This window comes from Aspergillus mulundensis (genome assembly GCF_003369625.1).
Source record: "Aspergillus mulundensis strain DSM 5745 chromosome Unknown scaffold_25, whole genome shotgun sequence".
Lineage (NCBI taxonomy): Eukaryota > Fungi > Ascomycota > Eurotiomycetes > Eurotiales > Aspergillaceae > Aspergillus > Aspergillus mulundensis.
Genome location: NW_020797913.1, coordinates 86,146 through 105,515, shown reverse-complemented (window position 1 = coordinate 105,515; position 19,370 = coordinate 86,146). Strand labels below are relative to the sequence as shown.

At 37.4% G+C, this 19,370-nt stretch overlaps 5 protein-coding genes across 5 annotated transcripts; 1 reads left to right on the top strand and 4 right to left on the bottom strand.

Annotated features, from left to right (window-relative positions):
- Positions 1 to 477: 477 nt before the first annotated feature.
- Positions 478 to 1,698, bottom strand: DSM5745_11378 (MBL fold metallo-hydrolase; the record flags this gene model as incomplete). Its single annotated transcript, XM_026753394.1, has 5 exons — positions 478 to 894; positions 940 to 1,204; positions 1,257 to 1,387; positions 1,446 to 1,476; positions 1,529 to 1,698. 5 exons carry the CDS (start codon positions 1,696 to 1,698, stop codon positions 478 to 480), a joined length of 1,014 nt encoding a protein of 337 aa, XP_026598029.1.
- A 360-nt stretch (positions 1,699 to 2,058) lies between these two features.
- Positions 2,059 to 2,928, bottom strand: DSM5745_11377 (lytic polysaccharide monooxygenase auxiliary activity family 9 protein; the record flags this gene model as incomplete). Its single annotated transcript, XM_026753393.1, has 2 exons — positions 2,059 to 2,543; positions 2,604 to 2,928. 2 exons carry the CDS (start codon positions 2,926 to 2,928, stop codon positions 2,059 to 2,061), a joined length of 810 nt encoding a protein of 269 aa, XP_026598028.1.
- A 1,962-nt stretch (positions 2,929 to 4,890) lies between these two features.
- On the bottom strand, positions 4,891 to 5,936 carry DSM5745_11376 (alpha/beta hydrolase; the record flags this gene model as incomplete). Its single annotated transcript, XM_026753392.1, has 2 exons — positions 4,891 to 5,727; positions 5,784 to 5,936. 2 exons carry the CDS (start codon positions 5,934 to 5,936, stop codon positions 4,891 to 4,893), a joined length of 990 nt encoding a protein of 329 aa, XP_026598027.1.
- Positions 5,937 to 13,009: 7,073 nt separating this feature from the next.
- On the top strand, positions 13,010 to 14,050 carry DSM5745_11375 (uncharacterized protein; the record flags this gene model as incomplete). Its single annotated transcript, XM_026753391.1, has 1 exon — positions 13,010 to 14,050. The coding sequence occupies one exon, from the start codon at positions 13,010 to 13,012 to the stop codon at positions 14,048 to 14,050; it is 1,041 nt and encodes a 346-aa protein (XP_026598026.1).
- Positions 14,051 to 15,004: 954 nt separating this feature from the next.
- On the bottom strand, positions 15,005 to 16,504 carry DSM5745_11374 (ankyrin repeat domain-containing protein; the record flags this gene model as incomplete). Its single annotated transcript, XM_026753390.1, has 1 exon — positions 15,005 to 16,504. One exon carries the CDS (start codon positions 16,502 to 16,504, stop codon positions 15,005 to 15,007), a length of 1,500 nt encoding a protein of 499 aa, XP_026598025.1.
- Between the last annotated feature and the right edge of the window lie 2,866 nt (positions 16,505 to 19,370).

Genomic DNA, 19,370 nt, shown 5'->3' with positions numbered 1-19,370 from the left:
ACTGTAAATCTATCGGAGATAATGCTGGGCAGAGAACAGAATCACAGCATGCAGAGGAAAATGGATTTTTTTGACTCCAACGTGGAGCAAGGCGTTAAATACCGGTGGGATCTTGAAAGTCGGTCTGGTGTCAATACCTGACGCGTTGATCAGTGAAGATTGTCGAAGCAGGGACGATCAGCCATGTGAAACAACCACCGCGAACCAGAACCAGGACGGGCCAGACCCTTGACAGGTCGGCAGCGAACCCTGAATAACCTCACTCCCATCCTGACCCGTCCTGCAGGTTCTATTGGCGGGATGGGCTGCCTTTTCCAGGGTTGTGACATTCGCTGATCGGCCGTGTGGCGACGACGTCATGATTACACCGCGGCGCCCTCCACTTACCATACCATGCATGTAGGGATGCAGCCTTACGAAGACTGAATAATCTGACTAGAATCAATCTACCTAATTACTGGACTGTAAAGTATGGCCCTACTGTCTCACAGCAAACCGATACTCCTCCCCCCGATCCAGATACACCACCCCGCCCAGCCCCTCCCTCTCAACAATCTCCTTAAAATCCCCCAGCGGGCTCGCAAACACATCATAGTCATCATAATGCACCGGAATCGTAACGTCCGGCTTAACCAGCCGCATCAGCTCAACCCCCTGCTTCGCGTCCATCGTCACCATCAGCGTGAACGGGGAGAGAGAGGGCGAGGGGACGGTCGTCCCGCCTAGATGGATGAGCATGAGGTCGATGTTATGCTCGCCGTAGCGCTTCGGTATCTCCTTCAGGTCGTCGACCATCAGCGTGTCGCCGGATATGTAGATTCTGTACCCGGGTTTAAACGAGGAGGCGTCTTTGCCGTGCCCGAGTTCCAGCATCCAGCCGTTTGTTGGGGGGATCTACTTTCTATTAACCAGACGAACTTGGGAAGAGAGTGGACGTACAGCGCCAACAAACTCATTCAGCTTCTCGATTGGTTTCACAACGGGGACATGCTTCCCCGGCATACCGGTGACGCGGAGACTCGGCGACGCATCGTTCCCAGGGTCAGACTCGATATTGATCATCATCTGCTGGAACGGCTCGAGGTCGTAGATGGCTGTGAAGGAGTCGGGCCCTTTGGAAGTGAGGATCTTCTTCGCGTGGCTGGTCGTCACGATGGGGAGGTTCCGGCGGAGAGAGGCTTCGACGTGTTGGTCGAAGTGGTCGCTGGCAGCAGTTAGTACTGACATAGATGATACCATATGGGTTGAGGGCATACCCGTGATAGTGCGATAGCAGCACCAGGTCAATCCGGGGTAGCTCGTGCAGGTCCACCGCTGGATTCGTCTTGCGCTGGGATGAGACGCCCGGACCGAGGTGGACGTGGTCGCCGGCGTGGAGGAAGTTTGGCTGGCTTTATCAGTCATGCCGCCAAATTGTACAGTAGCTCAGTAGGTGGGATTCATACATCGGTCATAATGCGCACGCCTTGCCATTCTCTGCACAGGGTTAGTATGCCAACTACCTATGAGATGGGGGTTCCAAGCGTACATGATCGTGGTAGCAGTCCCCACAAAGTAGATCGACGCATTCTCCCCGCCAGGCTTGACAGGATGCGTGTTGGTGGCTTTGGGTGTCGGTAGGTGCTCAGGTAGGTCATTTAGTCCGCCATCGCGGGTCGGCGGCTGGACCTTCCTGGGATCTATTGTGATGTGCTGCATGTTGGCTTCTCCGGAATTGACACTGGGGCGAGGTGTTGAGAGAGGAATGACAGGCTGTATACTCGGGGTCGTCGACCACCACGTGAATGTGACGTCAGGATATACATCCTACAACTTGACCTATGGAAGACTGCACTTGAACAAGTAAATGGAGGCAGAGACATATGAGATTGAAGCCAATGATTTGCTACCTCGCGAGCAATTGCACAAGACCAGCCATACATTAACAGTAGACAGGACAGCCCTTGCTAACAAGCAACCAGCGACCAGCGAATACCCGTCCTAGCCCTAGCCAGCCGGTCAACACAGCCCAGCCCGACTTACTCGCGTCAAAAACAACTGCTTGATCGTTGTTGCCTCCTACGCCGGCGTCGGCGTCCCACTGGCCGTAATCGCACTCGAAGCCTGCACAATCTCCGTCGCCTGCGGGATAAGCGCCGGACCCGGGACAACATAACTCGAAAGGACCTGATAGATATTAATCAAGATCCCCGGATCAGTGGGCGTATAAAACTCCGTCGCGGGGGTCCCAGCAGGCTCCGCACTCCCAGACCCCGTAACAAGGATATTAAAGCACTGCGGGTAGAGCTGCGCGCCGTTGACGCCGCCGGCGCCGTGCAGCGCGATGATCTCATGGCGGAGCACATAGTGGCCTGGTTTGATACTCGATGGAATCTGCACAAGCCACCCGTTTCCGTTCGCGATCAGCTCGTCGTCCGCCCAGTAGCCTGGCGGCGAGGACCCGTCGATCAGGCCCGGTCCGGAGATCTTGAAGAACTCGAGACTGGTCTTGTCGACGTCCTGGCAGGGGCCGTTGCAGGGGGCTAGGTAGTCGAGGACGGGTCCTACACCACCGTATCAGCGGCAGCTAACCTCAAGGTAGGAAGCAAAAGGACAGGACGCACCATGGTGACTCTCCGGCCACGGCACAGGCTGCCACTGGATATAGATCTTATCGCCAGCAGCAACGGTCGCATGGCCATCCGCCGGCGTCGCCTCCTTGTGGCAGATAATTGCGTCGGTGGAGGCTTCCTCGGGCGTCACGAAGCCGTTGCTCAGGTTGGGTGTTTTCCAGCCGACGCCGATGGGGGGCGTGGAGGTGTAGGGGTCTTGGCCGGGCCACCAGCCGCGGTACGAGAGGCCGTTGATGACGATGTTGGAGACGTACCCGTGGGCGGAGACTTGAGTCGTCGCGGACAGGAATGGGATGAGGACAGTCGAGAGTCTCATTGTGACTTGGCCGGGTGGAATATGTCTTGGGAGTTGGGTCTGGTGGCCGTGAAGAAGCTCGGGGTTTGAGGTGCTTTTATACCTCGCACTCTCATGTGCAATGTTCAGTATACCAAGCTGGGGCTCGTCCCGGTTCTCCGTTTATCCAGATTAACTGATGTCGTGCTGGTGGCATACGCGCAACTCAGAAAGGTTGCAAAACTACAATACCAAGGTCCACGGCAGTTACGATTAAGAAGACCAGTATACTTGAGAGCCAGCCAAGGCCTATGCCCGACCAATGATTCGTGCCCTTAGATAGACACCTCGTAAAACCGGGGCTGAAGGAGGCCATGCCACCCCCCCATAATGAAACATAGCAGTGAAGAACCGTCAATCTGCAGAGCTAGCATGGTTTCCCCACGGAGACTGACCCTGGCACGTCCGGGGTCGATTCTTCAGCATTTCCCGTTTCGGAACGGAGATCGAGCACCAGGGGCGGAGGCTCATCCCGAGGGTCTTCCCCTGTTGCATTCTGGTTGTTTCAGGGTCTTAGGCCCCGCGTGTACCAGGGTTCGTACCGTCAGATGATACGTCTTGGATATCTGGGTGGGCTCATGTGGTCGGGGTTAATCTATTCGGTGCGGCTTGGGTCTGGGGTAACTGTGGAGGAATATCGATGGCGATGATGCCATTTTAGTACGAGTCTGAAAGCAGCTCGCGTTTATCAATACCATTTTCACGGTGAAGCTTGGTCTATTGTTTACTTGCAGCAAATTTGTCTTTAGGGCCCCCTCGCTATACCTTGGTGTCTTGTGTATGATGCCTTGACTACCTGCTATATAGGTAGGCAACACCTTCAACCATCCCAGGGCCGAACCTTGGACAAACTAACGTTATACCGCTCAAAGAAAGTATCTCGAGATAAAAAAAGGTTTTGATACAAAGGAACTTCTTAATGGATGGCTGCTGTGCTGAGTGGCTCAGACCTTTACCCGGACCATCCCAGATGCTTTTGTCAGCACTATGGTTTTTATTTGCTTTGATATAACAGCACGCCATAGCACTTGAGCTACATATCATGGCATTCATTAGGTGAATAATTTCCGGACCAAGCACCACCAGCTGAACCTTCGCGGTGGTTTCCTCTTCGGACAAGGCTTTCACCTGGTCAGCGGGACGGAGGCAGTTCCATACACGCAGCCAAGCCATCCATGCAACTCCAGGTCACTATGGAGGCTTGATATATGTTGTTTATTAGATGATAGCAACTTCTGTTCCAGATGTCGTTGCGCTGTCATCATGGCCTGATCACAACTGCTTTTTATCTCTCGAGATCCGGTCTCTTCAACTATGGTACTTATCATGACAACAATATACACCGAAACTTGGATAATCGGTAAGAATGAACCAAACCATAGCGGCAAGGCGTTCAGGTCAGTTGCAGTTAATGGAGGTCACTACCTAATTGCTGAAGGCCATAATTTCGGATGGCATTCATTACAGAATGTCAGACCAGGCATTTTCTGATGCCTTTGGGGTTGCTGTTCTCCTCAGTAAGAGTACAACCTACCTTCTTCATGTCGCTAGCCCTAGCGATAAGCGCAAGTAGAGGTGTTGGCTTGATAGCAGGGTAGTTACTAGCACTCGGACGGCTACAGGCCATATTATGGTGGGGAGCGGAGGTCTGATTAAGTATGGTACTAAATGTTGGCACTAGTCTGCGTACTATAGATCCATAGGGCTCCTAGACAATTGATGTACGTAATATTTCATTCTTTAAACCCTACCCTAGGGTCTGACAATATGTAGGTAGGCTCGTTGTGCTAAGAAGTTGAAACTCGGTCAAAACCACGCTATATCCACGACTTATACACCGATACAAAGGGTTAAGATGTGCTCACCCTTCTTAAATCCGTACTGCTAAATCAAATATTGCAAGTGGGTGAATGTTGAATTTCAAGCCAGAATACACTTCCTGTTTCAGTGAAGCCATGCCTTCACAACAGGTTTCAACGCCTCCTGCAACCACTTTTCCTCCGCATACCGAAGATTCCCATCAAGCCCATGCTCACCCTCATGAGTGATGAACTGAATCTTGCCATGCCCAGGCTGACCTCTCGTCACCTCACGCAGTCGTTTCACAAACGGCTCCGAATGGTCCGGTGGAACAACAGTATCATCCAACCCCTGGATAACAGTGATACCCCCCTCAGGAATCCGAACCCCCTTCCTCAACTGCTCGAGCGGATACAGCACCTCCGGCTCACAAGTCCCCTCCAAGCCCCGCGCATACCAACTCCCCAGATACCCATACTCAATGGCTGCCAGCATAAGCGGGAGATAATCGCCCGAGGTCGAAGACACCGGTCCCGCGGGCAACGTCGCAAGCATGTCATCAATAACCGACTCATTGAAATGCATCCCGAACGGCGGAACCGTGCGCGGCTCCGTGAAATCAGTCGATTTCATGTCGACGGTCGGATACATCCCAATCGCAGCGCGAGGGATAATACCCGACAAAAGGCCGTTCGCAAGCTGGAGCGCCGAGTTGATGCTTAGCAGTCCGCCGGCTGACTCGCCGGTAACAAGGAGGTGCGCGAGGTCGAGTTCGGTAGGTGTCGTGTGGTTTGCGAGGATGTTGGATACTGTAGACGACTCCAGCCATGTCCAGAAATCGACGATGTCGCTGTAGATGTCCAGACCCGTGGCCTCGGGCATCAGGCGGTAATTTGCGCTGACGATCACGGCCTCGTGCTCCAGTGCGAGGTCCGAGAGCCAGTATGGGAACCAGTCCATGTACAGGGAGTCGGCGATGACCTGGCGGTACCATTGTCAGCAGCTTTAGCTCCACCGGGTTGATACAGGGGACATACTAGTCCGCCCCCATGAAACCGGGCAATGGTAGGTCTCTTGCCCTCGTAATCTGTCTGGGGGACGAGGATATCGGCGCGAATGCCATGGTCGCCGACGTACTTGTAGGTTTCTTGGATGAGGTCGAATCCTTGGATTTTAGTCAGGTCGGCCATTGTGGGCTTTTGAGGTCCTTGGGTCTGTCAGGTACCAGATGGCTACCCAAGCACATTTATACAATGGCTGCCAGCGAGTACCTTTCCAAGACTTCGCCTTGGTACGGTGTATCTGCGCTAGCTTGTTGCCTTTCGCGAGGTCACCAATCATGTAGCTATGCCCCTGTCAGCATGAGTCCACGTGCTTTGACCTTGCCAATCAATGATACATATTTCCTTCCTGGTGCTGCTGGTGGAGGGCTCATTGGCTAGGATAGCAGGGATAGCGATCCTGCCCTCCGCAGCCGAATCTGAATGTCACTCAAGCGGTCTGTGCTTCTTGACACACTCATCCTTGAGTTCTGCTGGTGCTGACTGATAGATTACTGCTATCAGAATGCCGAGTGAGGGTGGGATTTGCCCGCTAGCGTGAGATTGATGTGCGGGAAACACAACGAATAGGGGCGCAGTTAGGATGGCGGGTATAGGTATCGAGAGTAAATAAAGCATGGAAAGATACGCCTGGTTAAGGTCTCGCACAGATTGAATACCCCGGCGGCTTTGAATACAACGCATGTTATACAGCCAGTGGCATTGTTGCCATCTGTTGGAGAGGCCAGAGGAGCTACTCATGGAGATAAAATAAAAATATTGCGAGATAAATAATAATATTATAAAATAATAAGTAAATCTAGCTAAAAAATAATTTATATATAAAATTTTTAATAAAAAAAGTAATATATAATAATACTAGCCTTTTTAAAATAAGCACGGGGAATAAAATTAATTTAAGCTAAAGGCTTTTAATAGTTTTTATAACTTACTAAACCTTTACTTTAACATGGCCCCTTAATATTAATATACTAAAGCTATAAAAAAAAACTTATAAAAATATAAAAATTATAAAAACATGGTAGTTAAATAACTAAAATTTTAATTTTTTATACTAAATTTATTATTACTAACTTTAATATTTTAATAAAACTTTAAAACTTTATTTTATTTAATGCCTTTATTAGGCTATTTACAGGGTTTTTAATTTTATTAATTTTTTAAATTTTATAAGGTTTTTAGTAACAAGATTTTTTACTAAAAAGTATTAAATATTTATTTATTTAATTTTTAAAGTATACCCCGGTTTTCCTAAGTTAATAATTATATTTACTAAATTTATATAAATTATTATAGGTTTTTTAATATTAAACCTTAAAGTTATATATAGCTTTTTAAGCTAAATAGCCTTTTTTATTATTATATTAAATATAATAAATTTTATTAAAGTTAAACTTTTAGCTATAATTAATTACTTTATAAATCTTTAAAAAATAGGCATGTTATAAAAATAAAATATATATACCTTTATTAATTTTTTTTTTATAATTAGTATAAAAATTATTTATATATTTAACTAGTATTTTATTATTTATACCCAAGAAAATACTAAGATTTTAATACTTTTTAAGGTATTAAAATATATGCTTAACCGCGGTAAAGTTAGCACTTTAAAAATTTAAAATATACCTTAGTAATTTTATAGTAATATATTTAATATTTAATCTTATTTTTTTACATATTTAGTTAAGCTTTTTTATTAATTATTAATACTTTAAAATATTTTTTTATAGTAGTTTAAATATAGTAATAGCTACCTTTATTAAGTATTTTTATTTTAAATTTATTAAAATCCTCTGCCTGTTTAATTTATTAAAGTTTAATTAATTTAGGATTTTTTAAATATAAGTCTTTTAAAAAATAAGTATCTTTTTTTTATAAAATTAATATTATATTCTAAAAACCGCTTTAATTTTTTAAAAATCTTAAATTTAAAGTATTTAGCTAACTTTTTTAAAAACTTTTTATAAATTTTTTTATAAGCACCGCCACTAAAATATTATTTATATAAATAATTATAATACTACCCTTGTAAGTATAATAAAAAATATAAATTTTTTTTAATATTTTAAAGGCCTATACTTTTTAATATATTTATAAATATTTTATTTTAAAGGTATACTACTTTTTTTAATTTCTATAAGGCGCGAAAAAGTAAGTAAATAAGATTTTTTTTAAACCTATAGGTTATTTTATAAAAACCTTTTTTTATTTTATTATAAAGTTAAAATAGGTAGTTACCATGTTAAATTAAATATAATAATAGCCTTTTTTATAAATAATTATAAAATAAATTTTTACTAGCGTGTTAATAATAACTAAAGTATATATTTTTAAGTTATTATTTTTAACCTAGAAGTTATTACATGTAACCTAGTAGGTATAAAACTTTTTAATATTATTTTTTTTATTTTTTTTTTAATATTAAAAACCTATTTTCCTGGTATAATTCTTTTTTTTAAATAATTAAAAATTAGGGAACTAATCTTTATGCAGGGATATTTTTTAGCTTAATATTTCACTTATTTATTACTTTAATTTAGTACTTTTTTAGGGAGATCTTATTACCTTTTTATAATTATTTAAAATTAATATTTTATAGGTTTTAAAAGAATAAACGCCATCTAGAATTAGTAGTATAGGTAAGGCTAATAAATTAAGTAATTTTAACTTTATTTTTTTAATATTTTAGTATTTTTATTCTTGCTTTAATTACTTTACTTACTTATTTATAAAGTATATTAATTTAAATTATTTTTTATTAGCTTTTTTACTAGGCAAAATTAGCCCTAAATCTTTTATTATAAATTAAAAGCGTTTTTTTTTTATAATACTATATTTTAGCCTTAAAGCGTTAAGCCATGGCTATATATATTTTATTATTAATTTTTAAAAATAATAAGTTTTTTAAAACTTCTTGCTCCGGAACTGCTTTATTTTTTTTTATTTTAATTAATTATAATACCTTTTATGCCTATATCTCCTATTTTTTATATGGTAAAAATACTAGTATATTATTAAAAATAAATAAACTTAGTAATTTACTTGCTTGCATTTTTTTTATTTTTTTTTTATATTTTTTTTTACTTTCTTAACTTTTTTAACTATTTTCTTAACCGTTAGTTCTTTAAATAATTATATATAATTTATACTAGGAGTATTTTCTTTTTTTAGTACATATATAAGTTTTTTTTTATATAACTATAATTTTTAATAGTACTTTTGCTGCTAAAGGTGCTTTTTTTTTAATATTTATTAATTAAATACTTAAGCATGTGGCCTTAATTAATATGTTAGCTAAGCCTTATAGCTTAGTAATTTTTTTTTTATTAATATAAATTTTATAAATTTTAGGGCTAAAAGTACTAAATCTAGGAATAAAATTTAGACCCTCCTGGTTATAATAATTTTTTTACTTTTATTAGCTATTTATAAATTATTATTATTAAAATTTTATATTTTAAATTACTTATTAAAACTAACTAAACCACTAGGTCCTTTATTATTAAAATTAACTAGTAAATATAATAAAGTAGGCAAAAACACTTTACTATTATTTTTTTTTTAAATATAATATTTTTTAATTTAATAATTTTTCCGGACTCCGGGAAGTACACCTTATAAATATAAAAATTTTTATATTTTATAAGTTTTTTTTTTATTTTAAATATTATTTTTAAAGCTTTTATTTTTATTTCCGCAGGGATATAAACGTAGGCATTATATTTAAAAATTTATAAATACTTTAATAAAGTATTATTTAGCACTAGTATCCCTAGGCCTTTTATAAATTTTTTTACTAGTAGCTTTATTTTACCTTTTTAAATAAGTTAATTTTAAATATATAATATAAATTTAACTACTAGTAGTTATAGCTTTTTTAGTAACTTTATATTTATTATTATACTATAAGTAATTTATATAATATATTTACTAAATTACTTAATTTTTTTATTTTTTTAAGTATATAACTTAAAGTTTTTTTAAATTTAGTACTAATTTAATTTTAATAGTACTAGGCCTTATAATTATTAAAATTTCTAGTATTATTACTCTTTATTTTTATAATATATACTCCGCTTATATTAAGTTATTATAAATATATATAAATAAGCGCGTTTGCTGCCTTATTTTTCCAGCATAAAAACTAGTAAAAATAATTCTTAAAGTTATTATTAAGCACTAATAAAGTATAGTTATATTTTTATATATTTTAAGGCTTTACTATTTAAATATTAATATATATTATTTATAAAGGCTTTATAGCTTATTACTAAAAAGTTTTAAAAACCTTTTTTTTAACTTTGCTAGTTTACATATCTTGTAATTTATAATTATTTTATTATTTTAATATTTATCTTTTTTACTATTATTATTTAACTATATATAGTTTTTATTAAGTTATAATATTAATACATGGCCTAATTACCTATACTAAACTCTTATTAAAATTAAAGCTATATTAAAGCTTGCTTTTTTATTAATATTAATATTTAGTTTACTTAACCAAGGCATGTCTTTATTAATATAAACCTTAAAAATAACCTTATTATTCTTAATTTATTAAATTTTTAATAATTTATTATTATACCAAAGGCCTAGGTTTATCTTAATTTTTTTTACTAGTAAAATATTATATAATAATTTAAAAAACCATAGGTAATTAAATTATAATATTAAAACCTTACTATTATTTAACTAAATATATAGGTTAATTTTACCTTTTTTTTAAAAAATTACTTTTTTATTATTTAATATAGTAAAAACGTGCTGCGGGAGCTAAATAATATAAAAATTTTTTATAAGGTTTTTATTATTATATATAAAAATTTTAAAGCTAGTATCCACAAGCTATTAATTATAAAACTTTAATATTATTAATATAATAAAAAGCGTAGTACTATATATACTAAAATTTATATTATATTTATTTTAAGTTTATTAAAAAACTATGGCGGTGCTAGGCTTGCTGTTATAATTATTTTTAATATTATTTAAATTTATTAGCTTAATAAACTTATAGCACTAAATCTTGCTTAATAATTACTAGCTTAATAATTATTTTTTTAATATTAAATAATAATATTTTAAAAAATTATAAGGTTTCTTGCTATAATAATTATATATATTTTTTAGTAATTTTTTTTTAAAGCTATCCTTTTTTTCTACTATTACTTATTAAACACGCCTTTTTTTAAAACGCCTTAATAAAATGCGTTTTATTTACTATTTTTAAATTTAAAACTATTATTTTTATTCCTACTTTTATTTTTATTACTATTATTATTATTATTTTTTAGTATTATTACTTAAATAAAGGTTTTAACCTTTATTTTATTTAAAACTTTATAATAAACCTTTTAAAATTATATTATAGTTATTTTTTTAATAGCGCTTGCAGGTGTTAAAATATACTTTATTTTATAATATAAAGGTATTTTTACCTATAATTTTTTTAAAAGTAAAAAAAACTACTAGTATAAAGTAATAATTATATTAAATTTATTATTAAATTTATACTTTTTATAAAGTACTTTAATAAATTTTTAAACTATATTATAGCTAGCCTAGTTAATAATAATAGCTTTTTTTAAATTATATAAGCTATTATATATTTATTTTTATTAAAAACCTAGTTAATTTTAGTATAAAACTTATTTATATATAATACCTTTTTTAGATCCATATATAATATTTATATAATATTATTTATTAAACTTTTTATAAGTTATATTTAAACTTTTTTTAAAATAATTACTTATTTTTAGTATAATATTAATATTAATATTAAATATAAAATATTTTTTTAATAAATACCTTAAGGTTATATAGGTTTAGTTCTAGGCTTATTAACTAAGTTTATATATTATAATTTTTTTTATTTTTTAGTTTTTTATTTACCGTGTTAAGTATAAAGGCTTTTTTTAATAAATTTATTACTTAATTTATTATAATAATAAAAGTAAATATTATTTTTATAACAGGTGTAGGAATTATATTAAGTATTATAAAGTTTTTTAATATATTAAAAGTAAAGGTTTTTATAAATATTAGTTAAAATTAATTAATTAAAATTTTAGGGCTTTTAACGCCACTATTTTAATTAATTATATATAAATTTTTAAATATAAAATAAATAAAAATACATAATATTTATAAATAAAATTTTAAAAAAATTAGGGGCTTATAACTTATTAAAAAAGCTAAAAAAGTTATTTATAAAAATAAAATAAAAATATTATAAAATAAATAATAATATTATAAAATAATAAGTAAATCTAGCTAAAAAATAATTTATATATAAAATTTTTAATAAAAAAAGTAATATATAATAATACTAGCCTCTTTAAAATAAGCGCGGGGAACAAAACTAATTTAGGCTAGAGGCTTCTGGCGGCTTCTACGGCCTGCCAGACCTCCGCTCCAACACCATCAAGTGCCGCGTTTAATCAATTTTGAGGAGGCTTCGACGACATATTACTTGATACTTTCTACTACCTCTAGTAGATTGGTACGGTGCTTGGCCCCATGTTCCCTTTAGACATCCCTTGTCTCATTATCCCTAGAATACAATCAATGGAATGCTCTACCAGTCATATTATTACTAGGTCAGCTGGCCTAAAGCAATGTGGTTCTTTGTGTGCCGCTGCTTTGATATTCAATTCTTGCAGATAGTTTAGGCTAGTTCTTTTTTTTCAAGTCATTGATACTGCCCAGGTGCACAAAGCTAGCATAGTATTGTCTCAGTTGTCTCAGCGAAATACCATTGTCATGATGAGATATGGTACGAAATATCAATTGTTACTTGCTGCAGAAAGACTGCCCAGGTGCCTTAAAGATGTCTTTATATTATGTTGTTGAAACCCAGGTGTCTCAAAGGCGTCTTTCTACTCAGGTGAATCAAAGCAATGGTAGCTCTTAGAGTCATTGTCATAAGAGATGCTGGCGTACCAAGTATCCATTGATTGTTACTTGTTGCATAAAGACTACCCAGGTGGCTCAAAGACATCTTTTTAATCATGTTGTTTAAAACAATGGCAGTCCTTATACAAAGACATCATTGCATAAATAACATCTTCTCTCTAGTTCAGTGCACCAGGATTACAGCACTGCACCTTACCACATTGTTCTCTCGGCAGAATTCATTACCATATCGTGCACTTGACAAACTTATCAGTATTAAACTGGATTCATCATCCACAATGACGCCCTTCCGCCTCTTCGATCTCCCCCCGGAGCTAATCCTCATAATCCTCGAGGACTGCCACCCCCGCGACATAGCAACCTTCATCCGAACCTCCCATGCATCATGGAACATCGGCCACCCAATCCTCTACAAGCTCTCAGTCCCCAAGAAAAAGGAACTCTTCCTCTGGGCCGCAGGAAAAAACCGCCCCAACATCGTCCAATACATCCTCGACGACATCCTCCCACTCCTCAACAAAAGCTCCAAGTCCCCACTCCGAGACAAAGTCCTAAGCCCCGCCATTCGAGGCCAGTGTATACCGATCCTAAACATGCTTCTCGACAACGGCGCAGACGCAGGCAACGCACTCATGGAAGCAACGATCCTCAGCAAGCTCAACGTGGTAAGAGCCCTTTTATCCCGCGGCGTCACGTTCCCCGCACACCAGTACGAGAACCACCGCGTTGACGTGGGCAGGGAAAATATCCTGCACTTTGCAGCTATAAGCCCCGCAACGCGCGTCCTGGAGCTGGTGCTAACATTTCCAGGTCTAGGGCTGGATATCAACAAAGCCGATGCAAACGGCAATACGGCGCTGCTGAAGGCCGCGACGAATGGCTGTCCCGTCTCTGTTAGACTACTCCTCGCCCATGGCGCCGACCCCAACGTCGTCAACGCGCAGCGCCGTACGCCGCTCACAGAGGCGGCTACTGACGGCGACGAAGACGTCATCGAGATGCTCCTCAACGCCGGCGCGAACATCAACGGCACAGACACCGAGAACCCGCTCATGAACACAGTGATCTACGAGAATGTGAACGCTGCGGCATATTTGCTTCAGCGCGGTGCTGATCCGAACTGGGTTGGGACCTATGGAGTAGGCGTGGGCCACACGCCGCTGCATCGTGCTGCCTCTGAGGGGGACGATCGTTTGCTAGGCTTGTTGGTTGCGCATGGGGCTGATGTGCACCTGAAGGATTCTCGGGGTAGGAAGGCTATTGAGGTTGCGGTTGAGGAGGGCCATGTTCTTTGCCAGGTGATACTTACCATGGCCTGAGGGATGCTGCGGTGGGTAAACTGTGAGTATGTATATTTACCTATGCTTGACCGAATGCGAGGATAATATCTCATATTACAGGGGTTCTTGTTCTGTGTTTCATCCTTTAGTTTATGTTATTGGTTTTATTTATTATATTCCTACTACTTCTTTCCCACTTCTTGCTTCGATGTTTCTCATTGCTCAACCCATTAATTGATAAACTCATTAATATCTTCCGTTAGATCAGGTGCGCACCTATAGCTAGACAATGGTACTCCTATTCCATGTTAATCGGAGCCCTCTGGCTTGAATGCGCAACTCAGAAATGGAATTACGTCCAATGTTACCATGTGTCTTATGTAGGCTTTCCCATAACACATAATTCGCGTGCTACGAGGTATACGTGCTCAGGCATTGACTCCGTACAACCCAAGGGATGTACTTATCATGCCACAGTATGGCAAATAGGGTTGAACTTTCAGCTATTTTTGATGCTGTGAAGTGGTGATAGACATTTTGTCAGGCCCAACGAACGCCGGGGACATTAACAGGGGAATTTTTAACTTACACAACACTTCTAATACCCCGATCTTTGATAAATATGCTTAGTTGCACAAACTTATTCCCTCGAGACCCGGGAGGAATAAGTAGGTCATAAATGATGTGTTAAACACAGAGGCATTTGCAGAGGTGAAGAAGAAATAGAAGGATAACCTGGATAATGGGGCGTTTGGGCACAAATATAACACAATGAACTCAATTATAAGTCTGTTTCCAAGTTATAACAAGTAGCAATAAACACATTAGCTTAATAGCAAATGCAATAAGCTTCCTTAAAAAGGACAAAATAAAAAACAAGTTTGGTGGACGCCGCAGTACCTACCATAGTACAATGCATACCATCCATGGATACGACTCGAGACATATCTACCTACCTAGTCATTCCCCAGCTGCTGACGAAGACCATCTGCGCTATTCGTCATCACTGCTATCGTCGTTAGTGTAATCATGAATGTCATTCTTCTCCATGATTGATTTCCAGCGGCCATACAGGTCCTTAGGATAAAGCCTCTTCTTGTCCGCACACCCGAGGAATTCTGATGAGGCGTGGATAAACTCAAAACGAGGTGTCCTACCAACGCAGTCCCGCTTGTCAAGATCCGCGCCGGCCTTGACAAGCATCCCCATCAATTTCCTGCGGTTCCAGCACGCCGCAAGCGCCAGCGGCGAGCGCCCCATCGGGTCCGTCCCGTCGATGCCCTCGGGCCGCCGCGCAATCAGCAGCCGCGCGGAGGCCGTGTGTTTCTTAACAACGGCCATGCAAAGCGGGTAGTTTGTGCCGGGCGTGTCGGCGCTGCAGAGCGAGGCCCCCGCGTCAAGGAGCAGCTCGACGACAGCCGGGAACCGCGTCGCGTAGGCCAGGGGCGTTGCGCCGAGGGTGTCGGTGACGTCGAGGCTGGGCTTGTATGAAAGTAAGAGGCGGACCATGTCGGCGTCGCCTGCGGCGGCGGCAAGGTGCAGCGCCGTATCCTTCTTGTGGCGGAAGGATCGGGGGTGGTTGATGTCTACGCCGCGGTCGAGGAGAAGCCGGATTGTGGCGTGGGCGCGGTGGGAATCTGCGATCCTGTCGCTGCCCGCGTTGGGGTGGTACATCGCGTTCCATATAACGGCGCTGACGAGCGGGCTTTCGCCTCCCTGGCAAACGTGGATGTTGGCGCCCGCGTCAAGAAGCTGTTTGACTATCCCGGTGGGTTTTTGTGCGGCGGCGTACGACAGGGGCGTAAGGCCTCCGGCTGTGGGGATCTCTGTGTCTGCGGCGTGCTTGAGGAGGATGGCGACGGTGGTGGCGTGGGACCCCTGGACGGCTTTCATGAGGGGCGTGTAGTTGAAGGGGTCAACGCTGTTGATGTTCAGGCCGAAGTCGGAGGATAGGATGTATTCCACGACGCTGGCTGCGCCCTCCATCGCTGCAAAGTGTAGGATGTTGTCTTTGCCCAGGCGGACATAAATCCCGTGGTCTATCGGATGATTGGGGAACTGCTCGATCTTCGCCCCGCGGGTGACAAAGAGCTTGATGACTTCCAGCTTATCCTTGCTGACGGCTTCCATGAAGGGGTCCATGTAGGGCTTGGCTCCGTTGTCGAGCAGGAGGGTGGCTACTTCGCAGCAGCCACTGCGGGCAGCGTTGAGAAGTGCAATGTTTCTAAAGGATTCGTCTTTCTTAATGATTGGGAGGATATCCCTAGTAAGATACTCAAGGAGCTTCGGCTGATTGTTCTCAGCGGCCCAGAGGAAGGCCTTTTGCTTTTCCATGATGGGTCGGCAGCTAGAATAGAGGGCAGAGTGACCGATTCGCCGGGATTCATGGGACGCTCTGATAAAAGCCGCGAGATCGCGGGGTTCGCTGAAATCTAGGACGCTGAGGATGAGCTCCTCTGGGAGGTCGAAGAGAGGGAACGTCGGAGTAGACATCTTGGATGATCGGGATGTCTTAGAGGTGAATTTGGTAAAGTATGGGGTTTGAAATTGGCTTGATAGTGTGCTGGCACTGGATGGGCGTGTTTGCAGTCGGTAGGATTCTGATCTGGGCAGGAGAAGATCGAAATTTATACTGCAATATCTTTGTTTGCTCTGGTATGCTTTGCTTTCAATAAGTCATTGAATACTCATTGCTGCTGAAACAAAGCATCGCCTTCAAAGCAACAACAGCTAGTGGCAACATCATCAAAGCAACCAGAGCTAGTAGGATAAAGAGGAACACCAATCCCAGGGGTTCTTTTGTGGCTTTGACCTCGTGATGTTTATCGAGTTCTTTCACGTCCCTTTGTGACTGGATTGTGAATGCAGCAAGTAGGCACCAAGGAAGTGAAACATCAGAGCGACATGACCTGCACTAAGTGAATTGTACCAGGTACCAAGTGCGGCTGAGGTAATTGGAACTTAATCTGTCACATAACAGTTTACTGAGGTGAAGGGTTTAAGGTAGGCCATTGTTTAGTTTATACAACCACAGAGCCGTAATGGAAGCTGCTCTACGCTGCCAGCCAACACCAGCGGGTGATATTACAAATCTATCTGCAGTATCAAAAAACAATCAAAGGCATGGAGGTTGTCAACCCCCAACCAAAGGGGCGTTAGAGGACAACGTAGGTCTTGTTATTTCTAGGGCGCAAGCTTTAATGCCGGGAGTAATACACATAACTAAAACAAAGTTTATCCTGCCTAAAATACTAAAAATATTATTATTAATAGCCTATTTAATATTTAATACTTTTATTAATAGCTTATTTTAAATAGTAGCACTTTTTTTAATAATTATAATAATAATAAATTTAATAAAGGTGTTTAAAAAATAATAAAAAAATAAATTATATAAATAGTATATAACTTATTTATATAAACTTATAATTTATAAACCCTTAATTTTTTAAATTTTTTTTATTATAATAACTAATTTTAAAAATAATAATAATACTACTACTTTTTTTTACATGCCCTTTTACTTACTTTTTTTAAATTAAACTAGCTACTAGTAACCTATATTATTAATAAAATAAATTACCTAGGCTATAAATTAATAATTTTTAAAAAATTTTATAAGTAGTTATACTAGCTATAACATAATTTTATTTTTTATAAGCTAAATAATAAAGCTAATATAATAAAGAAATTACTACCTGCCCTGTTAATTAAAAAGCTATTATTATTACTGCTATGGTGTTGCAACTGCGTAGTGTTGTAATAACATAATCCAGCGGCCTAAGGCCACCTAATAAAAAAATTTTAATATTAATTTAACCGCGCGCCAAGGCAGCGGTTAGTTATATAATATATAAAATATTAAGTTTAACTTAAAACTTTAACTTAAAAAATTAGTAATTAGTTCTTACTATAAATATATAATACGTTTTTATTATAATAATTTATATTTTTTTAATTTTAATATACTATATAAAAGCGCCTTATAGTTTTAATTACTTTTTTTAAAAAAAAAAAACTTATTTTATATAATAGCTAAGTAATAAACTTAATCCTAGGGGCTAGTAAATAATATTTTAAAAAAATAATTATAAACCCTAACTTAATAATTAACTAATATACTTAAAAAAAAATTTATAAACTTTTAACTAAAGAAACCTAAGGGCACCCCTATTAATAAAAATTAAATTATATAAAAAATATTAAAACGCAAAGCACCTGCTTAGGGGTATAAAAATAAAAGTAATAAAAAAATTATTAAAAAACTATAGGTAATACTAAATATAATTTTAGTAAAAAAAATTACAGGAATAAAAATATTACTAAAAAAAATATTAATAAATTTATACCTAAATTAAAAAGGTATGCTAGTAAATTATAATAGCTAAAATTAATTAATAAATATATAATACCCTTATTTAATTTATTAAGTAACTAATAGCTCCCTGCTAAATAGACTTTAACACCCTTATAAACTTTAAAAAAATTACTAAAAAATTAATTATAATAGTAGCTACGCGCCCTAAAATTTTTTTTTAAAAAAAATTATTATTTATAAAACCATACCAGGCAAATAATATTAAAAAATTTAATAATTAAAAATTAAATATAAAAATATACTTTAAAACCTTTTTAACCTACTACCTTAATAATACTTATAAAATATCTTAGTTTATTAAATTCCTAGCAAAAGACTACTAATATAAATAATTTAATATTTATAAGGTAAAAACTATGTTTACCTAAATTTTTTTTTAATATACTAGTTAAAATAATTAATAATAAAATAGTGCTTGGTAATAATTTGCTTATTAAATAAGGTAATATAAAATAGTAACTATAATAAACTATTAAGTAATTTATATAATTACTAAATTAAATTAAGAAATACCTACCCTATAAATATAAAAATAACTAATATAAAAGGTACCTATATTAAAAAATCCTAGAAAATATATAAAAAATCCCTTATTTATAAATACTAAGAATTAAAATATTATAAAAACTATATATTATATTTAACTAGCATTAAAAATAACATGCCTAAATAAAAAAAGATTATTATAAAAAAATAAGAATTTCTAAACTAAACACACGCTAGGTTATTAGTAATAAAAGTTAAAGTATTATTTACCTTTAAAAAAGGTATAAAAATAAACACCGGCATAAAATAGCCCAGTAATTTAAGTAATAACTTATTTATAAAAAAGCTATACCTAGGTAAATACCTAAACTATAATTATATTAAATACTTTAAATAATATTACTAGTTACTAGGTAAAGATTAAAAAAAAAGTATTTTTATAGTGGTAACCCCTAAGTAAATCTAGTAATATAAAAAATATAAAACCTTAAAGCT